Source organism: Ctenocephalides felis, unplaced genomic scaffold (genome assembly GCF_003426905.1).
Source record: "Ctenocephalides felis isolate EL2017-DRISC unplaced genomic scaffold, ASM342690v1 CF-g0.4_SCAFFOLD_01492, whole genome shotgun sequence".
NCBI lineage: Eukaryota > Metazoa > Arthropoda > Insecta > Siphonaptera > Pulicidae > Ctenocephalides > Ctenocephalides felis.
In genome coordinates, this window is record NW_020537646.1 from 9278101 (window position 1) to 9304003 (window position 25903).

General features: G+C 30.2%; 2 protein-coding genes across 2 annotated transcripts; both read left to right on the forward strand.

The window, feature by feature from the left end:
- The first annotated feature begins 1617 nt into the window (after positions 1-1617).
- Positions 1618-12677, forward strand: LOC113370784 (4-hydroxybenzoate polyprenyltransferase, mitochondrial). Its single transcript, XM_026611473.1, has 8 exons — positions 1618-1708; positions 1921-2295; positions 2359-2525; positions 2672-2819; positions 7525-7718; positions 7783-7971; positions 8042-8177; positions 12574-12677. The coding sequence occupies exons 2-8, from the start codon at positions 1953-1955 to the stop codon at positions 12675-12677; spliced, it is 1281 nt and encodes a 426-aa protein (XP_026467258.1). The 5' UTR covers positions 1618-1708; positions 1921-1952.
- LOC113370785 (ecdysone receptor) lies at positions 8861-24879 on the forward strand. The gene is made up of 9 exons (XM_026611474.1): positions 8861-9239; positions 12574-12896; positions 12987-13184; positions 20885-21058; positions 22124-22458; positions 22873-23022; positions 23094-23237; positions 23343-23565; positions 24650-24879. Exons 2-9 carry the CDS (start codon positions 12776-12778, stop codon positions 24877-24879), a joined length of 1575 nt encoding a protein of 524 aa, XP_026467259.1. The 5' UTR covers positions 8861-9239; positions 12574-12775.
- The last annotated feature ends 1024 nt before the right edge of the window (positions 24880-25903 follow it).

The following is a 25903-nucleotide window of genomic DNA, read 5'->3' on the forward strand; positions in this document are numbered from 1 at the left end:
CAACAGAAAGCTATTAATAATAATTCTCAAGTAAAAGATATTCTGCAGCTAAAATGGAATCGCGATGGAAATCTAAGCAAAGATGAAAGACTAGTTTTATGTCTAGATATAAGTTTATGTGATGTGCATAATATTGTGCTGTATAATAATGGTTACAATGCACTCTCTATTGCCGTTAAAGACCAAATTAAGCTTTGGAATCACCCTCCATTAAGTGTTCGACAATTAGTTAATTGGCCCTACATTGGTTTCACTTTAAACTTACCTGATATAACAATTGAACACCAAGCAGATCATATATTTAGTAGATATGTATGTCTACAGAATTGTGATGAGATATTAAAATATAGTAAAAAATGTAATATATCTAATACTAATAGACATATTCCACAAAATAAATATTGTAATGTTGAATTATTAACAATGTATTTAAGTCTTTGTAGACAAGCAATTTTTAAAAATAATAGTATCAATGAAAGGCATAAAAAAGAATTGTCAATCTTGTTTGAAACTATTATTATGAACATAGCATTTTGTAATGATAAATTGTTCCCATGTAACGTAGACAATTCTTACCCCAGCACTAAATATAAATTTACAAGAGAAAATGCCTGCTCATGTGAAATAGATGATGCTAAAAATGAATCACACAAAATAATTGAAATAATTGAACCATCTTTCAAAATAAATGTAACACGATGTATGTTTGATGAAAAAACAATTCAAAATACAGTTTTTTATTTATGTGATGAAAAAGATATACGTCACCAAGAGTTTATAAATCAAGTTAATAAAGATATTTCATATTGTTGTTTTTATTGCAATATGAAATTCAGCGAGTCTTCATTCTATGCTGTGGAAAGTCACATACATGATGTACATGGATGTGATGATATTCCGTGGAAATGCATGGGTTGTAAGGAAAGTTTTAGTACATATGATTTAGCTACATATAATTGGAGACACAAATGCAAATAAATGTTTATGAAATGCAACATTTGACTTTTTATTACACATATTTATATAAAAGTAGGTGTGTTTTAAAATCATAAATATAATTTTTGTATTCTATCATAACCTTCAGTCATTGGTGTATCGGTGATCATTCATTACACTAAATATTTTAATATCGTGAAAATTAATTGACTGGAATTGCGGCTTGGTCCAATTAAAAAGAAAGCCTGGAATAATTCCTTCTACAAAAGTTAATAGATCTTGATTATTATTACACATCCATGGTTTTATTCGCGGCCATGTCTAGTGCAAAGTGCAATCAAGATGTTGTAGTCGAGTGCAGTGACAGTCAAGCAAAGTATGCGTCGAATTGACAAATAAAAGGTATCGCAAAATTTACAAAAGGTAATATTATTTTTCAAAATTTATAAAATAGATTTTTTAAACATCTTTACATTTTCATAGAGAACTTAGATTTTAACAGTATTTACATTGCAAAGATTTACATTTTGTTATGTTAACCTAACTTTGTTAGTTAATAGTTTAACTGTCAAATCCTGTTAAACAGTTACATGAAAATTTTTTAATATTTTTTTAATATTAGATTAATAATTTTGTTTGCAAACCATATTGTTTTCAAATCCTGTACTTTGAAAGTAGTCATTTGTATGATTTTGTTTTAATATGAATTTCTTTTTGTGTTCAGACATCAATACCGCTATTTGAAAAGCTATTTTTTGTAATATCATCTGTCGTAAGTGACAAATTTAATATAAAAAAATGCAAGTTGATTGGATGTGGCTACATTACAAAACATCCGTATTTAGCAAAAAAAAGTCATTCTGAAGAGAAATATGTTTAAAAAAAAAGTAGTTTGAATTTTCTTTCTTTTTTTTCACCTATGAAATAGTTGCAAAGTGAATTCTTTTGAACAAAAGTTTAAAATCATAAATTTTAACATTTTAGCAATCATTGGGCAAAGAATAAAGAGGCAGAAAATGATTTGTAGTAATCGGTATTGCTCAAATAACATGTTGCGAAGAATGTTATTTTTAAATAAAAGTATGGCATCGCCGTATAGAAAGCCATTTAAATCCAGGCTGCTGCCTGAAAATTTTAAAGCAAACTATGTGATAATGAATTTATATTCCTGCTCAAGAAATAATTATATTTTTTCCAAAAATGTAAGTGATAAATATAATTTAGTAAAATTAAGTGATCATGCAATACCGATCAGTACACAAAGCCATTCTGATACTACAATTACTTGGTATAAAAATGTAGTTACTGAAATTCATAAATCACCATATGTAAGATTAATGAGAATAGATCGACCAATTGGTAAGTTTGCAATGTAATTATAATTTTATTACATATAATTTATGTCATACCAGAAAATTGTAGGTACTTGGTTGTTATATTGGCCTTGTGCATGGAGCATTTCTTTAAGTGCCCCGGCTGGAAGTTTTCCTGATTTTTATCTGCTCTCTGTGTTTGCTATTGGCGCATTTATAATGCGTGGGGCTGGTTGTACTATTAATGATATGTGGGATAAAGATATTGATGCAAAAGTATGTTTCAAATATTGTCTTCCATGTTTATCTTTATGTATATATATATATATATATATATATATATATAAAGATATATATATATATATATATATATATATATATGCTATGTCTGTATGTGTATATATATAAATGAATTATTTAAGGTGCAACGTACAAGAAGTAGACCATTGGTATCTGGGGAACTCACAACTTTTGATGCTTTAATTTTTCTTATAGGACAATTAGGCATTGGCTGTGCTGTACTTTTGCAACTAAATATGTATTCTATTGTTCTAGGAGCTAGTTCATTAGGTATGTGTAGATTATTTTACTTTATTCCTTTAATTATATTCCTATATATATATATATATATATATATATATATATATATATAAATAATAATTTTATAAGAATCCACGAATTTCTATTTTTTTTTAAGTATATCGTTTGTTTAAATCTAATTAAGATGTATAGTAAATATGAATATTAGTAAAAATTGAAAAAAAAAATGACAAAGACAGTACTTTCTTTGATAATATTTTAATTTAAGATTTGTATGTATATATATATATATATATATATATATATATATATATTCTGTTTATTTAGTTATATTTTTATTTTTTTTGTTCATATTTAGCTTTCAATTTCACTTTTTCTGTATGTTTCAAAATTTTAGAACCACTGATGACGATATAGAATTTTATGTCAAAAATATAAAGCAGAACAATTGATGTTATAAAAAACATTACATCATTATTTACAATTTTTTACTTGATACGGCCTCCAAGAACTTAATTATATATATCGACAAATCTAACTTTTCTCAACACACACACACACACACACACACACACATATATATATATATATATATATATATATATAAGTTATTGAGGGTGATTCATCAAACAAAGAAAAGGCAAAGATTTATAAAACAATTTTTAATTCCAAACGTTTCTATATACAATTTAAATTTAATTTTGAACATGGTATTTTATATCTAAAAATGTGTCCACATCACAGAATTTTGCACGAACATTGATACAACTAACCAGTCAAAAATCATGAATTTTTGTAATTAGAAAAATAATGAGAGTTTATATGTATATATAATAATATGAGAGAGAATATATATATATATATATATATATATATATATATATATAATAAACTTTTATTCCATATAAAAAAACTAACATTATTATAAACCATCTAACAATTATTCTTATATCAAAAATAAATGAAACTTTCCATATAAGATCAATAATACTATATAGTAAAGAACTTTAGTCAACAGTTATAACCTTAGTTTGCTTAAAAACTAGGTAATAATCAACAAATTGTATGTCTAAAGTATCAACTCATAATTATTAATATGAAAATAACGTCAATTAAATGTTAAGTACTTAAAATCTAAATTCATAGCGTCAAAAACATAAATGGCAAGTAACAAGTACATAGTTCTTAATTCATAATATCTGGAAGATCATAACAAGCTTTAACTATATACTTGCCAAAAATATATAAGGAGGTTCAAATCATTGAACTACAAGAAGTAAATAGTATCATCTAAAGATGGATTAGGAGCCCTATGAAGGGATTGCCAATCAAAAATGCCAACTTATGGGCATATTGACAAGGAGCAGGAACGCGGGATGTTCCTGACCAATTGTAGTACATGTGAGTTAACTTGTACGTAAGTCTCTGCATTTTGTCAGGAGGTAGCCCAAACAAATCATCAATAATATTGTAAGAAACAGGTGATACTGTACCATCTCTGACTGTCTGACTGACGAGGTAGAAGTCATACCGTTCAGGCAAAGTAATTATATCATCTACGACCGTGCCAGGTTCAGGATTTTTAGCATCAGCTGTAAATATGCGAGTATTTAAGCGTTTGCTTACAATGACGTAAGCCATCTTAGGGGAAGTGCCCTTATACATATCACGCAACATAACCTTCATTTGCTTGATTTCTTGGTTGTAAACATATTGGAGTTGTTCATCACCTACACCATCTCGATAAAATATGATTCTTTGTGGAAAAGCTCCATTAACAGAAGCAAACTTGTGAAGAGCCTTTGTAACATTTACAACCAAATCATCAGCAAGTTCTTGTCCTGGCTGTTGAACACTGATCGCTGAGAAATATTTTGTCAAATTCTGATCCAATGAGGCAACCGTTGCACCATAAGAACGTGACTTACTTTGTGTGTCATGGCATACATCAAAACCAATCACCATTAAACCAGATACAGGTATTTCTACCGACCAAGGTGCACCACCCACTTTGCAACTCATCTGAATTGCAACTTTTGTAGCTATTGACATAACACCACGAGATGTTAGATTTTTGCTCAAAATAACTTGAGTTGGCACTGCACGGTCCACACAGGCTTTTTTCTTAATGCCCGAATATCTGTCATTCCTGTTATTAGGCACAACACACATTATTATATCTGGATTTCCAGAACCCAATATTCTTTCTAGTTCATCAACATAGGTTGAAGTCCGATCATCACGCACATCATTATAAATAGGATTGGTTATTGTCACTTTCATGGCTGTAGATGATTTCTGCAAGATCTTGACAAATTCGAAGATATCTTTCCTGAAGTTTGTCGGGAAAGCCACATGCCATGTACGAATAGGAACAATATGCAATAATGGATTCGATCGCACATCTTTTATGCAATCTAAATTACGTCCTACAGGAACCTTGACTGATCCCAGAATTATAGTTTCATATGGATACTGATAGATCAATTAAGTTATTGTTTAATTTCATTTGCCAGGCAGAATGTTCTTGTTGAGTCTCAGGAGTATTTCTCAACCTCTGATTGAAATCCAAAAGTTTTTGGATTCTGTTATCAGGACTAACACGCGTATGTTCAGCCAAGGAGCTCATAAGCTGATTATTGTTTTTCATCTGATCAGTCAATCCAGTAGTTTGACAGAGTTCTGGAACTAATGCCTGAGGCTTGGCAAGTCCAGACCTAATGTCCTTATCAGTAGATCGGCTAATAAGCATAGGTTGGGATTTGTCTCTTATTGGCACACCATATCTATCCTTATAATATTGCATAAAAGAAATGTCTTCTCCTGTACACTTCTTGAATGTTGATGCAGGGCTCATGTTCCAATCCACACCAGCAACTCGATAAGTTTTATTACTATAGTCTGTCGAGACCACAGTACCCATAATGTTTCTTTCAAATTCTTCTCTGAAGTTTGCAGATCTCTTACAGTCCATAAGAGTGTCATGAGCAGTGCTTAAACGCATTACTTTATGGGTAATTTCACTGCACATAAGGATTCCAGTTTCATGCTGTGTTATAGATGTAACATAACCAGGCCACAACTGTAGCTTATGTTTAGGAATGTTGATCTTAGCTAATGCATCAAAGTAATTGCGACCAACTAATTGAAGTTTCAAACCTTCAAAACATTTACGCATAAGGATATTGAAGAATTGAAGATACTGATAATCTTCTGCAGTTATCTGACTCGCCAATTTAATTTGAATCAGAATTTGGCTGCTATCAGACTTTCTGGTTGAAGTCAATTCAATTGGATCAGGATTCAATCTGTGCGAACAATATAAAACAGTTCCATCAAAAATATATCCTCCGATTGTGTTTTTGTGATTTGCTAGTAAAGCTTTTCTAACAAAAGTCCGGTCCTCCTCTGGCGACATATCAACTCTATATTGATAGAGACACCAATTTGTCTGATGAAGTAGGCGGAAATAATTAGCTTTTAGTCTAACAGGACGACCAGTAGTACCTTGTTTGACGGTAATGGTATCTGGTTTAGTACGTATAGTATCCAAACTAGTTGCCAAACGGCCTCCTCTCATTGATCCTCTGCCAGCACTTGTGGGTACATCTCCACCAACAGTACGCACACTTTTAGTATCTTTACTGCTTTCAAACCCTTCAGGGTTTGCGTGTCAATGCTCTACCAGTAGCTTGTTGCACAGTAGGCACACCAGGTCTAATAGTTTCACCACTAGGTTGATAAACAAGAGCCGTTTGTTGCATTGGGGGTTGACGCTGCTGCGGATGGCTCATTCCTGGAGGAGGTTGTGCCGTCTCTGAAAAGCGTTCAGCCAAGTCATATATATGTATATATATAGAGTAGTATATATATGGGATATATATATAAGATATATATATATATATATATATATATATATATATATATATCACAAAGTGATCAATTTGGAATGACTTCTCATCGTAGAAAACCAAATTCGGTAACTAGCCACTTTTGTGCAAGCGAAGCAACTACTTGGTTCCTGGAACAGTGCACACAATGCTATGCTACCAATAACATTAAATATAGGAGGGCAATATGTGCTCCTCCTACTTCTTGTTTGTTAATATAATAGCATTTTATTATTTTACACAAATTTAGTGTTCAATCAATTTTACATCATAATTAATGTTTCCTGTTTTTTCCTGGTTTGATTACTGAATGATGACACACATCAAGTGTCGAAACGTTTAATGGAATAAATAATTTTTGTTATTTAATCTTTTTTTTAATTCGACGGTTGGGCTGCAAAAATATTACATATATATATATATATATATATATATATATTATATATATATATATATATATATATATATATATATATATGAAGAACACAATACTCAGATTTTTACACACACTTTATTTAATAATTACAGATGTTTGGAGACCTATATAATATTTTATTTAAATTATATTTGATTTTTGAAAATCAAAATACACTAACTATCTCTGACAATGGTTGACACAGTACTAAACATGTGAATATATACAGAAATATTTGAAAACAAATCTTAAGCACCGAACATCTTTGAAATCTGAGTGTTGTGTTGTTCACATTTATCATTTAATATTCATTCCAATCATATCACAAAATTCTATATATATATATATATATATATATATATATATATATATTTAAATAATTAATATATATAAATATATATATATAGATTATTGCAATGTATCATTTTAGGTCTTGTAGTAATTTATCCACTCATGAAACGCATTACATATTGGCCGCAGCTTGTATTAGGAATGACTTTCAATTGGGGTGCACTTTTAGGGTGGGCTTCTGTGGAAGGATCTGTGAATTGGCACGCTTGCCTGCCCCTTTATTTGGCTGGTATTTGCTGGACAATTATATATGACACAATATACGCACATCAGGTACAAAACTTAGCATGATGTTTAAAAGTTGATTTGTATCACATTAATTGGTTTTAATATTCAGGATAGGATAGATGATATCATGTTAGGTATAAAATCAACAGCAATTAGGTTTAAGGGTGATACAAAATTGTTCTTGAGTGGCTTTGCATCTGCCATGATGGCTGGTTTAGTTACTTCTGGGTTGGCTTGCGATCAAAGTTTACCGTATTATGCAACTGTAGGACTGGTTGCTGCACATATTACAAGACAGGTACGATGAATAAATAATTGTAGAGTATATTTTAAAATGTTGTCTATTTAATGCTAAAATATCATTATAGATATACAAACTGGATATAAACAACTCTAGTGATTGTGCAACAAAGTTTATTTCAAATCATCAGATAGGATTATTGTTATTTTGTGGTATAATTTTAGGAACACTTATGAAAAATAGAAAATCTAACAATGATAGCAGTATAGTTCCTATAAAGGAATCAATAAATAATGTTGTTTAGTAAATAATAGTGATATTTTTATTTAATTATGATATTAGTATTGATTACAATTTTTGTGTCGATAGTCAACTAAAGAAAATTATTGTGGATATTGCATATTGCAATAGAATACCACGAATGCATGTTATTTTAAAATGAAATAATTACATTTGGTGATTTTTTTATTACTCTCTTGGGTAAGAAGTATGATTGATGTGTAAATTATGAACAATGTATTTTTAAGCCTTTTAGATTATTATTCTGGCATGATTAATGATTGATAAATCAATTAAAAATCAAAATAAATCAATAGTAAGTAATTATATGTAGCAATACGCAATCCCTTTTGCAATATATATAGTTGCAGCAAGTTTACATTTATTCTGTATCGAAGGGTATTTATTATGAACAAAATTATTACTTCATTAGTGTCTGAATCTGTTTTAAAATCTTTTACATATATTTGCCTTTTTTCATAACAATAGTTTGGCTCGGAGCCATAGTGGGGCATGGTGCATGGTGCATGGGGCACGCGAATGCGCTGACAGCATTTTATGCTTACATTTACATTAAAAGCCGAAAACGAAACCAAAACTATATGTACATATAGCAAAGCGATGTCGTCCGTCTCGCTCGCGCATTGCAATAGCAGTAATCAGTCAGTCGGGTCTAGAACGTTATAGGCGCCGTCAGTGTAGTGTTGCGTGATGTTTTGGTTGACCTTCTTATTTTTCTCGAAATACCATCGCGAATAATGCAGATATTGCTGAGTTTTCAGCCTCTTTTCAACTGAATATATGAATAATACACGTTTTGACGAGATTCGAACCTATACTCTGAACTGAAACGATAGAAATTTGCGCAACCTAACCTTAAAGTGCCAAAATTGTTTTCAATCAAGCGATCCGTCAGTTCAGTGACTATTTCAATAACAATTTTCAACAATTCAAGTGCTCTTTTGCGTGAGTGTGTGTTAGTGTTAGTATTAGTATCAATATATTAATTGTTCATACATCTTTGGATTATTTCATTATATATTTAGGTAAGCAAGTAATTCATATTTTTAAAGATGTCAAAAATTTTACTTTAAAGAAATTATTTCATGTTGCATAATTAATTCATTACTTTGACACTGAAGCTGTCATTGGCTTTTATGCATTTAACATTTAAACACGTATATTTAACCAGATTGTTTTGATTTATTCATATTATGGGTTAAAATTAAGCGTTTAAAAACATTTCATGTATTCGCTTGCGTCTTATGGTCGTATTCTTTCTTCAAATAACGTATAGCTGATTTCTTCGAATGAAATTGGGTTAAGAAACATTTGTGTAAAATGGCCGCACTAAAATTTACAATCAATTCAGTGAGCCCGCAGCGAAATCTACATTTATGTGTTTATATAATATAATATTATACGATTTCATTATATCGCAACACTTTTCTATTTACAATTATATTGTATTGACAATCGTAATTATGAATGTAGACAATGGAATCGAACGCGCTTTCTTTTAATGTTTTTATATATTCAAGGTCTTAATATTTTGCATTGCTCAACAAAAAGTATATATGTAAGATTAGACATATGGTTCATAAGGCATATATATATATATATATATATATATATATATGCGCGCACGTATCTATTTTTCAACTTTAACACAAATTAAATACTTCGTCAAAATCAAGTATTAAAATTTAAAATAGGTACAAATATATAGAAATGTATTGAATGTATTAATGCATATTGGATGTATTTTATATATTAGGATTTAGTACTATGTGCAGAAGAACCCCAATTAAGGTAAAATTAATAAAGTAGTACCAGCAGGATTGAAATAAGAAGAATGGTAATCGCAAGAAAAAATTGAAATAAAAGATAATTTTTTACTTAAAGTAATCTAGATCATGACCTAATTTCATGGATATCACGCGTTTGTTGATAAATAACTTTGTTTCATATTTGTATTACACATTATGAGAAATTTTATTATAACTAACTAGAAGAAATTTTGTTATGAATGAGTTATCTTAAAACAGAAAATTATGATAATTTAACGTTGTTTGATTAAATTGTTTGTTTTCAATGCTCTTCTTTAGATACATTTGAAGTAAAGGATTGCATTATTAACTTCGCGTAGTAGAGTAATCGTCCAAAAATCGAAATTGAAATTTTTTGCATATCTTCACGTTTTGAAAGTTTCTAAACATTTTGGTATACCTTAGAAAAAATTGATGTATGCGTATGTATGAATACAATTTTTGGTCAACGTTTTCGGGCGCACGGATCAACCGATTTGAATTGGTAGAAAATCATTAGATTTCTATTGATAGGGAGATGTGCTGGTTAGTTTTTGGCAAAGGCATGTCCAGTCGTTACGGAGATACAGAGCAAAGAGTGCAGAAAATAAAAATCGAATTTTTGAGAGAACGGAGTATCCGATTTGAATGATACAAAAAACATTCAATTCGTAATGATGGGGAGAAGTGGTGATTGGTTTTTGGCAAAGACAGGTCCAGCCGCTTCGGGGATACCGAGCTAAATGAGCAAAAAATGTCATTTTTTTTTTCATAAAAAAATTTTTTTTTGTATATCTAAAATTATTCAGATTTTAATTTTAATTCTTGTTAAAGTTCTAAAGCACACTTATAAATAAATTAAACATTAATTAATAATAATAATTTAATAAACACTTCAAATAAATAATTTTAACTTTGCAATTCAGTTTATATAATTGTTATAAATATTAGACAATGTTACAGTTTTTATAATAATATATTTGAAAACATTTAATATTCCTCGAACATTTCATTACTGTACGGGAAGTTCTAGCAATTTGCCTTAAGGCACGATGCCATACACAACTAGTTTATTTATTTGGCTGATCATCTGCATGAGATATAAAATCATTCATTCAGAAAGTACTGAAGATTAAATTACGAAGTGAAAAGTGCAACATGGCAAAAACGAAAAGGGAAATAAGATGATTTCATTTATTACTGGACCTCAAATAAATTATTAGGATACATTCTTTCAATTCATCTGCAACGAGGTTGTTTCAGTAACTTTCTTGCTAGGCAATTAGGGAGTTCAGTTAGGCTTTTTCTGTATTTTTGATTAGGCCTCTGTATCTATTCTTTGATGGTGTCTACTAATAATTTACTTTGATAGGGGTATATTTAGGTACGTTGACAATTTTCCTAAGCATTTATTTTGAAATATTTGCAAAATCTCTATGCTGAAATGACAAGTTGCACCCCACAGTTTTACGCAGTATGTCCAGATAGGTTTCAGTGGGATAAAATTATGGAATATAATTAGAACATAAGGCCAGTCAACGTGTAATATTATATCTATTATAAAATACCACATTGTATTATATTAGGTATAAAAACACGAATAAAACAGCACTAAACTAATATAGCGAATATTTGAGCATATCAGGCTTCTACAAGTTAATCATTTATGCATTGAGAATATTGGGCTGATATTTTTCAATATTTTGACAGGGCACTCTCATTGAACAATATATAATAAATTGAAATAATATTTTACATCTTTTTACTTACTTTTCGAACATTTTTGTAAACTCGATTAATATTGGTTGCTGGATGATTTTCTGGAGTTTATTCTAATCAGTTTCTTGTTTTAGAATTTTGTTTTATGTCTTCTGATTGTCTTAAAAAATGTAATGTTTTATATTCGATTTCGAAAAGGTTAAAACCGTTGGTAAGTATGGTTAAAATCAGGTCAACTTTAAAAAAGAAAGATTTGCACGTATTTTCACATAGCTCGCCATATTATACAAGTATATTGGACATTAATACTTCTCATTACAGTCTTTGTTCGATCCCAAATTAATGAAAAAAATCAATATGATATTCAATAATCAATAAAATAAAATTCAATTAATTTTTTTTTTTAATTTGAAAGTCATTTAATTAACGCATTTAAATTAGTAATGAGAAGTTTTGAAGCTTCTTTTGAAGAATATCAATAAAAATAGTCTAGTTTAACATATTAAATTTATGCTAGTGCAACAACTTGGTCTTTAAAATGTCATTTTAGACACTCAATGTGATTACATTTTTATAATTCCTCTTTTTTCGTAAAAAAGAAACTTTGCTTTTGGTGCTTAAATATTGTCAATTACTCGCGGTTTCAGGAGAACTCAGATCGAATCCCGAACGAGTACTTCATATAAAAATAAATTTATACAGACTCAAATAAATCGACATACTGGAAAATTGTGCTTAAAGAATAAAGTAGTATTGTAAGCGGCCGAACGTTCTAGTTTTCAATGCCAATAATAAACATAAATAAAAAAAGATTGAATTAGATTAAATAACTTAATAAATAAAAATATTTTAGGTGTCGAAGTGGCAGCCACAACGCAACCATGTGATGACCATCGTGTCAGATTTGTCATCTCTTTGACGATCACGGCTAATGGAATATCGCCCTACAAATCTTAATATTTGCATTACGGCATATTTAAATTTAAAACTCCACATGTATTGACAAAAAATAAGTAAAAAAATAGTTCATTGAATATAATACGGTTTCATTCGTAATGTTTCGAGCGGTTACAAATCTTGCAAATTCTTCTGATGGAACTGTTTTGAACGAAGTTATACATGAAGATCTTCTGCTTAAATGTGAACCCTCTACTAGCGTGGACGCATTATCTAATGGTAAGTGAAATTCATTCAAAAAAAAATTTAAAACTAAGTTTAAAAATACACTTATGTATTGAGTTGTAACCGATTTTGTTATTATTGCAGGAGCTTTCGGTAGCAAGCAGCAGCACAAAGTCGAAGAATGGAAGCGATCACCTAGTCCCAGTTTGACGAACAGCCATGTGCCACCTCTCACACCATCACCAGGCCCATCCAGCTTACCATATTCGACATTGTCTAATGGCTATTCTTCGCCAATGTCGTCAGGCAGCTGCGATCCCTATAGCCCTAATGGTAAAATGGGTACGTTTTTATAAAACTTCAAATATTTATGGATTTAGATAATTAAAAATAATCGAAATAATTAAATATAATATAAACAGTTTTGAAAATAATAATAACGTTTAATCTATTGGCCTAAGCAGTTTCTATAGCAAGTTAAAACTATTTTAGCTACAGTTTTTGAGCAACTTACTTCTTTGAAACGATGCATCAACAAATTAATATTAATTTTTCAAATGTTGATGTTGAACACTATACGTGATAGTGTATAAAATATAACTTTTATAATTGATTTTTTTTTAAAAAAACTGAACAATTTTTAATTCTCTTTTATCTTCAGATCTTTATTTTTGTACACACATCATGGACGTGATAACTGTCGACAGCTTTGATCAAAGAGAAAAAGCTTTTAATTGCTAAATTAGAATAAAGCAATATAATACGAGATAATTCAAAATTATTTAAATACAATTATACATAAATATATTTACAAATTGTTAGTTCAATAAACGGCGAACCTTTTGTTTTACACCTTTAATGTTGACATGTGTTTGTTAATTTGACTCAGGTTTGAGGATGTTCTAGCCTCATACATGTTTCGTTGATGACAATGAAACTGATACATGTGTTTGCATTCGCGGTAGACGAGCAGAGCCGAATTCGTCCTTCGATTCTTAAATGTTATAGCCACAGCCGTCTTATTTGAATTGCAAAATGTCGTGATTAAAACGAATTCGGAAGCTCGATAAACTGAATCGTTTATTACGATACGATTAGACCAATTTGAATCCAATTGGTTCGTGTCACATTGAACTCGGTCCAGTTCCAGTGTATCGTATTCCAATTGGATTCGAAAAATGTATTGTGTCTCACATCACTACTCGTCCCCTCGTCCGCACCGCCACCGCCATCGCCATCGCCACCGCCAGCCAGCACAGTACGGCATGACGGCATGACGTCACGCTCCGTCGGTGACCCTGGCAGTGAGCATGACTGCGGAGTATTGCTTGTATTGCTTGTATTGCTTGCTCTCGGTCTAGTGTTAGTGTTAGTGTGTGTGCGATAAGTGAAGGTTTCGAATCGACGTGGAGAATGCGCTTTAGAATACCTACATACATCTGATGCTATGTGTTGTACGAGGACACTGTACAGTGCAGTCAAGTCAAGTCAAGTCAATCGTCAAATCATGCGTTTTATTTTCAGTCATCGCACAGACACGACGTGATATAGAAACCAAGTTCTCAGTTAAAATTGTGACGATATAAACAATGTGAATTTAATGTGAAACAATGTGCTTATTAACAAGCTGAATGTGTAGCGTATCGAGGGATATATTTTCCTTTGTGCCGAGTGAAGCTTGTGTTTCTTTAACCCTACTTATGAAATGAATGAAATTTGTTTGTGTATCAGCAGTACTCTACCATTGAAAATGTCAAGTTACTTAGGTGTTATGTATGAATCAGTGGAATGTGATTATGAACAAACGTGCGTTTTCAAATTGAGTGTATCGAAACAATTATTCAAATGTAAAGCAGTGTACGTTTATTCACCTTAATATAGTGGTGTGCATACAGTGATAATATATAGTCAATGCATAAAAACAAAGACGGGATAAATTCATACTATTACTTTTATTATACGTGGTAAATATTGTGTTCGCTTCGTTCATTGCCGTCGCGCTATATATACAAGACGCACATGCTCATATCACTAATTATATATAACCATTAACAATTATATGTATAATTGTATTTGTGAAATGAATACATGCTACCTAAAAACTGAATCGTATGCCGCTCTATCAATCAGAAATGATAATTAAACAATTTTTTTATATTGAAATAGAACATATTATGTTCATATGTCAATAACAAATTTTAAACATTCATCCAAGTTACCTATTTTATGCTTTTAAGATATTATTTATTTATTTATTTTGTTTTGTAAAATTTAAAATTTTACATAAATACTTTCTAACTATGAATATAAATTAATATACAAAAGATTTTGAAACTAAGAGGAAAAGTAATTATAATCATTTTAATCATTAAATTATATACTCAAAATGATACAATTAGATTTTACAGTCACACACATTAGGTACAGAGATTCAATTATGAATTAGGAGTTGAGAAATGCTTTCGAGTAAAATCTGCAATAAGATGACTATATTCCTAAGGATGTTATGTCAGTCATAAATAAAAATCACTATATTTTCAATTTGTGTATGGTGATCTTCTAAAGGATAAATGTGTGAAGTGAAATACCTTGCATTATCAACATGAAACGACGTTGGTCTAACAACGGTGGCTTCCAAACCTTGCGGATGCTCGAAGATGTTGCATCTGGTGAGGTAACGTCGTCTTCTGGTGGCGCCCTGGCTGCGTTGAGTCCGGCTTCGTTAGGTTCGCCCGAGACATATGCCGAGCTGGATTTGTGGGTGTACGAGGAAGCTGGCTTACATCCAGGTTCAGGTGTGCAAGGATGCGGTGCGGTCGCCGCCTTGCCATCGATCGCGACACAGGTCCCCCTAGGATTGCCCGCTATGGACCTACCGCACACGCCTCGGAGTGACAGTGCGGGTAGCATCTCATCAGGTAAACGAGGAGCGAACATTTTCATAAACAAATTAACTGGTAACCGACATGCTACATACTGAAGTAGCCAGTCGGAGATAAGTTTTAAAAAACCGCTGCTTTTTTTCATGCTCACTATTACTTATCTGTAAATATATTTATATGATATTAAGAAATATATATATATATATATAGAACTCTACTTTATTATAAGCAAGTGTTAATTAATCGTTCGGTTTGCTGATTTTACTTATGCTTCATCTAATTCTATTATAGGAAGTAAATATATTTTTATCGTCTGTAAAGCTAATATTCTCATGTATTGCATTTGTTAGAGTATTGTATGTACCATAATACTAGTGACAAGTTAATTGTTATACACGTTAGTTTTCTGTTAGGTTCAAAAAAATACATAATTATAAGAAACCAGAAAACGAATCTCTTTGATGTATGTACAAGAATCATGAAGCGAACAAAAGTGTTTAAATGAAAGGCACTAAAAATGGATATTGTTATAATTAGTTATAACTATTACAGAGGAGTACGTTGCATTGAAGGTGACAATTATATTGGAAATATTCCTAAATCGATTAAAAGTATATAAACGTAAGAAAAACAAAATGTTTCAACCTGTGAAAGAAAATTATTTCGGTTCTGTTTGCACGGATAAGAGATGAATTCATTCGTTTCTAAATAATTTAACAATCGATATATAATACCAAAATTAGATAAAGTGACAGTTATTTAGTTAGTTAGTTAAATAAACCAAGTTATTTATTTGTTAGTACGATAAACTAGCAGTTATTAACAATTGTAACGACTCTGAGTCGATCTCTGAATTATAGTACGATATCAGGTATTTAAATAATAATAATATTTAGAAATGATTTGTATCCCATAAGAGTACCAATTAATAAATATAAAAAATAGAATTAAGTACGAAATTTAATCATTATCAGCAAATCTAGAATAAATCGAGTGCTTAATAGCTTTTAATATCTAATTTTTTGGCATGCCGCTCGAAATAGCTCTCGAGCCTGTCGGGTCGCGAACCTCTGCTATAAACACAGGTGGGAATAGCCTTATACGCTAGATTGATTTTGTGACGTTCTAAGTGCGTTCGCGGCCACTTGCAACCGCCGAATCGATACACCAATTATGTATATATATATATATATATATATATATATATATATATATATATGTATGTGTGTGTGATTATTTTGTATACAAATACATTTCATTTTCGTCAAATGCATACGATAGATATAGTAATCAATTTTGATGTAGAGATATATGAGTAAGTGCTTTTAGGCGATACATCAAAGAAAAAAGATTTATAATTTAATCTTTAATTTTCTAACGTCGAAACGTTTGTCTTTAATATCATCAGTAAAATCTGTAAAGTAAAAATTGAAAAATTGATATAAACTATGAAAAATTTGGAAAAAAATAACTCGAAGAAAAAAACTATAAAAACTAACGAAACAACAATACTTACCAATATAAAAAGAGAATATATATATATATATATATATATATATATATATATTGTATGATTCTGAATTTGATGTTGACATATGTATTATCAAAGTCTAGTAATCGAGCATAACATCAATAAAACATGAATTTCTTTCAAAAATTTATTTTAAATCCATACGTTTCGGCTATAATCCTAGTCTTCATTCAGTGGACACTAAAATAAAATTAAAAACTAAAATAATTGAATTGGAGTGAAAATAAAAAATAAAACAGTGAATAGTACTTACGATTAGTTAATCTTAGTGTTAAATTGGAAAATTTTAATAATCCATGGTATCAGGATATGGTAGTGCACTACACTATGTATTATAAACATTAAACTTGTAATTACACAATATTTTCACAAAATACTAATTTAAAAAATCTCAATTGGATAGTGTGTTATTCGTAGAATGGTTGAAAATATAATGGAGAAAGGACTTTTTGAAAAATATTTTTTACCAAGATTCTACACATGTGTGGAACGATAGCGAATCCTTTGCGCGTCGTTTTTCTTATTTTGTGAGAAATTTGGAAATACTATCTAAATAAAAGAGATTTGTGTCGCACAGCGTGTTAAGTTCATTCCGTTTATTTATTGTTTTATTGCTGTAAATAGTTAAAATTTATTTTAAATCCATACGTTTCGGCTATTTAACTATTTACAGCAATAAAACAATAAATAAATGTTTTGACTCATTTAGAGCGCCCCAATAATGTCCAAATATATGACCGACCTCCAGTAACTTTGGATGGCCGATCTACCCATGACCATGGCTCTCAAATATCGTCGCCGTAACAGTCTCCATACAGTTGCTGACACAAATCCATACGTTTCGGCTAGCATCTTAGCCATCATTCAGTGGTAATCAAATTAAAAAAAATTGTATCCTAATATAGCATATGAAACCATTATTAATCCATGGTATTAGTATGTGCACATTGATAATATATATATTTTTTAACATCACAAATGGTAAAACACACTAATAATCATGATAACTTAACAAGTTGTCGAAACTATGTATTTACTCTTCGGAGTTTAAGATAGAAATGAATTTAATAAATAAAATTTTAATTTGATTACCACTGAATGATGGCTAAGATGCTAGCTGAAACGTATGGATTTTAAATAAATAAACTTTAAAAAAAACTCTCATACTATTTTTATTGATGTATTTTAGTCCTATATATAGTAGATAGCGAATGCGGCATCTATTATAAAGGAGCGAAAATGTTTACTATACCCCCGTAGAGAAGTTGTCTGACAACATTCTATGGCTGCCAGTAGTTCAGAGACCGGTTTTCTCATGTTGAAGTATCTCCAAGAACATTGAAACAGTCTTCGATTCTGCTCAAAAATTATACTATTAGTGCGTCATGATGTATGTCGACATTTATCGAACACATACAACATTGAGAGTATACAAATTCATTTAGCTATCCACCTACACCATTCTTTTTTAATTTCTATGTTAAACTTTTTGCAATTGACAGCTATATCTAAGCCCTAATATAATACAAAAAAACGTCTAGATATTTTAGAATTTATTGAAATTGTCATTTGTTTGTACCTTTTTTATAATATAAAATTTACTATATAAAATTTAATTCAATTAAAATTATATAAGTATTTAACCATCAATTTTTTTTTCTTTTATTGTTATGCAATGTTTAATGTTCAATTAAAATTATATAAGTATTTAACCATCAATGTTTTTTCTTTTATTGTTTTGCTATTGGTTGTTGCATAGTTGTTTAAAAATAATATCATAAATCGTGATAATGGTTTAGAATTCAAAATGCTATTTAATTTATGTCTCATTGTCTTATTGTCAGGGGGCGTCCATTAATCACGTGAGGTTTTTAGGGGGAGGGGGGGTTTGCCAAAAAATCACGAAATATCACGTGGGGGAGGAGGAGTCTAGCAATATATCATGTGTATTTATGTTATTTACTATTTTTTATAAAAAGTTCATACATTTTCAAAAAAAAAATATATTTTACAAATTTTTTACGTTACTAAAAATACACGTGATGTTTGCTGGGGGAGGAGGGGGGTAATTTTGAATATCACAAAGTATAACCAAGGGGGAGGGGGGGTCTAAAAATCCTTAAAAACTCGCTCACGTGATTAATGGACGCCCCCTTATCGAAAAATTAATGTACAAATTTGGCATCAGAAATGTCTATTAATTTTATTCTATTGAAATAATAATCAAATTCAAATATTTAATGATCAAAGTACATTTTTTATTTCTTTTTTGAAAAAAAATAAGCTTGAAAATAATGCAGAAACTCGACCTGATGTTTTAGATGTTGAATTGCCATTTATTACACTCTTTATTAATTGTTATATTAGAAATATTAGTACATACATATATAAAATAAGAATAATAAATGAATATGCTTTTAAAATGAAAACCCAAATTTGCCTTTTGATTGTGCACTATTTTAATTGATATTTCTGTGTCGTTTACTATTTAGTGATGGAAGTGTATCATATGAAGGAATGTAAATAACTTTCTTCGGTAGGCCCTGCTTTGACCGCTCGAATCGCGCGCGAGTTCTCTAAAGGTGTTCTGGGTGTCCTTCAAACATTAGTTCATCGGCTTTTTTTCGCTATTCTCTACGAACTTGGATGTTTTTATCGAATAACATTCACTGCTTCTGCTTGTGCTTCATGCTTCTTGATTCATATTATCAACACAAGCATTTGAGTTATCGTTAAATCTGAGAATTAAATGTAATTTAATTGTAATATTTAGTATTTGCCGTAGTATACCACATTCATTAAATAGTTAAAAATTATTTACTTGGACTAATATTTGTCAATTTGTTGTTTTTTTCATTTCGTGGCATTTTAATTGACATAAGATATTAACAACACAGAAAAATTAATTCGAAAAGTAGACTGATAGAAGTCTTTTAGCATGCATAGCAAACATGAATTTGATATGAATTTTTTTTTTGTAATATGATGTCTTGGGTATACTTTTTTGATAGCGACCACTTCTGATATTTTTAAAGATAAGAAAAGTAATTATTACAATTGCCAAATATGTGTTCTAAATGCATCGATTTATTTCTTTTAAGGAATGTTGTAATAAGTATCGTGTTCATCGTTTCAAACTTCACGTTTTGCATAATATTAAAATATTGTTTTATATTCCTTCGCTGAGTTTACGCATTTCATAAAATTGACATGAAATTGATAATGGCTGATAAAAAAAATAGACCATCCAAATTGAGAGAAAATCTATATTAATTGGTGTATATTGTCCCTCAAAATGCGCTGAATATTAAATGTTTAAGATTCAATTTAACCCAAAGTAGAACTGAAATAATATTGATTGACCAAGCACGTCTACATGAGTCACAAAAGTATAATCTGTCACCGATAAATAGAATTGATTATATCAACCAACCTTTACGATTTATTTCTGGAATCACAAAGTAAGGATAAATTGGTACATAGCATGTACATTGTACTGCTGTAGTACGTTATTAATCAGAAGGTCCGGCGGAATGGTTTTGCCTAATATTCCACTATTCGGTCAGGGTGGCCGAAATGAATTGCCAAATACAATATTCATTGCATGCCTAATAATATTGTATTTACAGGACGAGAAGACCTGTCACCGCCTAGTTCTTTGAACGGCTATTCAGCAGATGGCTGCGAAGCGAAGAAGGCCAAGAAAGGGCCGGCGCCGCGGCAGCAGGAGGAACTATGTCTTGTGTGCGGCGACCGTGCCTCCGGATATCATTACAACGCTCTTACTTGTGAAGGATGCAAAGGTAAGGCATATTTCGACTCCTCTCAAATAAGATAAATCGATGTAATAATAATTCTTTGTTGCTCGAGACAATTTCTATCAATTTATGTTTCATTATTTTATATACATGTTTCGGATGAGATACAGGATTACGCTAATTACAGTTAACAAATTACCTCAATTAAATTAATTACAGTAAGAATTAAAATTAAAATCTGAATTATTAAACTTTTTTTTCCAAAAGCAATTGTTTCGTCAACACAAGCAGAAAGTTTCTTCTCAAAAACTGCCATTTTTTGTACATTTAGCTCGGTATCTATGAAACGGCTCGACCAGCATTTGCCAAAAACTAATCACCACTTCTCCCCATCATTACAAACAGAATGTTTTTAGATCATGCAAATCGGATGCCCCGTTCTCTCAAAATCTTGATATCTATAGTTTAAGCACACTTTGCTCTGTATCTCCGTAACGGTTGGACATGCCTTTACCAAAAACTAATCAGCACATCACCCTATCAATATGAATCGAATGTCGTTTGAACCATTCCAGTCGGTTGATCCGTGCGCCCGAAAACGTGAACGAGAAATGGGGACATACAAAGCACACACACATCCATTTTTTCTGAACTATGCCAAAATCTTCAGAAACCTTCAAAACGTGAAGATATGCAAAATTTTCATTTTTGATTTTCGACCCATTACTATAACAACCCTACGGGAAGTTAATATTCTTTCACATGTAATTGGCATATCGAGAAAGATAGTAATAAGCTTTTGAAAATTTGACGATGGTGCTGTGAAATTTAACGATCACTTAATTTTATGATGTAGGAGAGTAGATTAAAAAGTTGTGCTCCTAGGCTTGGAAAAATTTATTCCTAACGTTCTTTTTGTAATTCGAATATGAGATATTGAATTGATATTTGAATAATTTGAATTTAGATATGAACTAAGTAAGTAAGAAATATTCATACTTTTCCTTCAAAGAATAATTTTGATTCACAACGGTATATTTTTGTAATTATCGACTAATTGTAAGTGACATGCATAGATTATATATAATTAATCTAATTTTATGAAATTAGGTTTTTTCCGACGAAGTGTGACTAAGAATGCCGTGTACGTGTGCAAGTTTGGGCACACGTGCGAAATGGACATGTATATGCGACGCAAATGTCAGGAATGTAGGCTCAAGAAATGTTTGGCTGTCGGAATGCGCCCCGAGTGCGTGGTTCCCGAAAACCAATGCGCCATGAAGCGAAAGGAAAAGAAGGCACAGAAGGAAAAGGACATCGGACCAATATCAGGTACCGTTGGAAAATCTGCTGCTCCCCTAGCGAATTCTGCATTACTTCAGAAGCCTGATATTTTGCCTGCGGTCATGAAATGCGACCCATTACCTCCAGAAGCAACTAAAGTGGTAAGATCAACAACTGGAGCAAATTAGCCCCAATTTATTTTAAGTGTGTCACGATTTTATATACAAAAACAAAAAATATCGATATCTAATAAAATCATCATTGAATCATAAAGTATTAAATTTTAATTAAATCCAGTTAATTATCAAACTAAAATAAATCAAACCGTTGTAAGCTTTTTAGATTCTGTAGATAATTCCGTACCATATGGCATAAAAAACTTTTTTCATGATTGTTTCATCGTTTTGGTTTGACGTTGAGATCTGGGACACCTTGTATTTCATAGTCTTTAACTATATTCAAATAATATTTTTATTATACAAATTTATCTAAAAGTTATTGTTTTGTATATCAGACTAACTATAATACTATAAAACAATTCATTTATGTTTCATTATGATATTTAACTTTTGCAGAAATTTTTGTCAGACAAGATTCTTGCTGAAAACAGAATTCGAAATGTTCCACCTTTGACTGCAAATCAAGAATATGTGATCGCAAGATTAGTGTGGTACCAAGATGGATATGAACAACCTTCTGAGGAAGACCTACGAAGGATAATGATAGTAAATAATTGTTCTTAATTCTGTATTAGTAATATAATTTTAATTATGAGTTGAAATAATGTGTTTTTCAGAGTACACCAGCTGAAGATGAAGCTCTTGAATTTCGGCATATAACTGAAATTACCATACTTACTGTGCAGCTTATAGTGGAATTTGCAAAGGGTTTACCAGCTTTTACCAAAATACCACAAGAAGATCAAATAACATTATTAAAGGTATTCTAAGCAGCACATCATTTTGCAATTAAGCCTATAAATTTGTTCCAAGTTCCAAAGTAAATGAAAGATGTAAATTTCTAAAAAGTAATTCTCACAAATTAGGCATGTTCAAGTGAAGTAATGATGCTGCGAATGGCTCGGCGGTACGATGCAGTGTCGGATTCAATCTTATTCGCGAATAATCGTTCATATACTCGTGACTCCTATAAAATGGCTGGTATGGCAGATACAATAGAAGATCTATTGCATTTTTGTCGACAGATGTATACTATGACTGTAGACAATGTGGAGTATGCACTAATAACAGCAATTGTGATTTTTTCAGGTAATGAAAATTATTGCTTTATTATTATTTTCATTCTTATATTATTATAATTGTCTTAATATGAGTTGGTATTTAGATTTTTGAATTTCTATTTTTCGATTTTAATAAATAATATTGGTTTTATTTATTTGAATCTTTTCCTGAATGTGACCCCATTTGCTATTAAAAAAATATTTTCATCCTTATATGTAAAAATTAAGCATAAATAACAAATTATTATTTTTAAAATTCTTGATTCTTGATCAACTTTTTGTAATTTTTTCTACTTGCAATTTTTTGTTCTCTTAAATTGCATAAAAAAAAATTGACTATCGATAAAATTAAATCGTAAATAATTTTAGCTTAAACCTGCTTTTTGTTAAAATTTTTTGTTCAAATTATAGAGGATTTAAACAAATTTTCTTTTGCTGAATGTGACCCCATTTGATATAAAAAAAATATTTTCATCCTTATATGTAAAAATTAAGTATAAATAACAAATAATTATTTTTAAAATTGTTGATTTTGATCAACTATTTGTAATTTTTTCTACTTGCAATTTTTTGTTCTCTTAAATAGCATAAAAAAATTTTGACTGTCAATAAAATTTTAGCCTAAACCTGCTTTTTGTTAAAATTTTTTGTTCAAATTATAGAAGATTTAAGCAAATTTTGTTTTAGAAAGATGAAACTGGTTAATAGAGTTTTTTTTCTTCAAATAAATCACTATCCAAAAAAAACGTTATTACCTATGTAATAACTTGTTTATATTGAGCCAGATTGTAATAATGTTATTATTCTGGTAAATAATTATGAGTTTCCAATTTAAATAACTTTTCTTATAAAGTAATATTAATATTTATATAATCAATATTTATTTTGCTCCTCTAACAATATTAGATCGACCAGATTGTAATAATGTTATTATTCGGTAATAATTATGAGTTTCCAATTTAAATAAACTTGTCTTATAAAGTAATATTAATATCTTATAAATCAAATTTATTTGCTCCTCTAACAATATTAGATCGACCAATAACTTTTCTTATAAAGTAATATTAATATTTATATCATCAATATTTATTTTGCTCCTCTAACAATATTAGATCGACCTGGATTGGAACAAGCAGATCTTGTGGAACAAATTCAAAGTTATTACATCAAAACATTAAAGTGCTACATTTTGAATCGACATAGTGGTGACCCTAAGTGTGGAATATTGTTTGCCAAACTTCTTTCTATTCTTACTGAATTACGCACGTTAGGATGTAAAGTGCTCAGAAAATCAACAGCTCTTTTGCATATTTGTTTACTGTGTACTGGTATGGAAAATTAAGGTATCATTAAAATATTACATAAGCACCATGGGAAAAGGCCGTTAAGGCAATATTTTTGAATATATAATCTATTGAGACGATACCAATGGTAAACTTGGAAAAAATTCTTCTGTTTACATATTAGGAGCCAAGTTAAAGAATAAGTGTGAATGATTGTTGATATATTGCTTGTGTAACACTTCAATGGCCTTTAATAAAATAATGTTTAACAACGTCGATAGGAAATTAAAAAGAAATCATGTGTAATAAAATCATTTGTAGGCCGGCCATACTGATTTACCTATATTAAGCAGAAACTTCTTATTGTATAAATATATTTTTGCTTTGCAAGGTAAAACCTTCTCAATGCAACAATGAATTATATATAAACATTGATTATTTTATCGTTAGAATTTGAATTTTGTGTTGTGGGAGAATTGTATTTGGATTAGATAAATAGGCTGTGAAAAATAATTTAATTCTATATCCTCAAAATACCTATACATTATATTGACCTCCATTTGAAATCATCTGACAAAGGAAGCTATAATTGCTGCAACCCTCACACGAGAATACATATATAAATACTACACATAGTGCTCAAGTAGCTATAATGATATAAATTAACATATTTCCAAAATAGATTCAAGTATTTTTAGCCTCATTCATTTTTTACCTTAGAAATTTGCAAGTTTTATTCAAAATTATATAAATTCATTCCGAAACCATACAGTGCTCTTGTCAAATGCTGCTGCTGTAACTTGTATATGTTTGTTTATGTAATTAATGCTTCATATAAATTTATGCTGTTTAAGACATTATGTGTAATATATTATCACCCTCTTTATTAGTTAGAATATATGTATTTTTATAAGTTTGACGATAGAATGTTTTAAAGTTATTTTCAGACTGGCCCTCTTATCAAATGATTTTAAATAAAGGGTTTCTCAATTCACATGTGATGATTCATCTAACGTTAGATCATATTTGAATGCTAGTTCATTAAATATTTGTAAGGAAAATGATACAAAGTATGCCATTGTT

Bases quoted from the DNA above. Each gene is read 5' to 3' on its own strand.
- LOC113370784 (XM_026611473.1), top strand. From the start codon at position 1,953: ATGATTTGTAGTAATCGGTATTGCTCAAATAACATGTTGCGAAGAATG. The intron at 7,972-8,041 runs GTACGATGAATA...ATATCATTATAG, and splicing joins CTGCACATATTACAAGACAG to ATATACAAACTGGATATAAA. The intron at 8,178-12,573 runs GTATAGTTCCTA...AAAATATTTTAG, and splicing joins AAAATCTAACAATGATAGCA to GTGTCGAAGTGGCAGCCACA.
- LOC113370785 (XM_026611474.1), top strand. From the start codon at position 12,776: ATGTTTCGAGCGGTTACAAATCTTGCAAATTCTTCTGATGGAACTGTT. The intron at 21,059-22,123 runs GTAAGGCATATT...TTATGAAATTAG, and splicing joins TACTTGTGAAGGATGCAAAG to GTTTTTTCCGACGAAGTGTG. The intron at 23,566-24,649 runs GTAATGAAAATT...TAACAATATTAG, and splicing joins AGCAATTGTGATTTTTTCAG to ATCGACCTGGATTGGAACAA.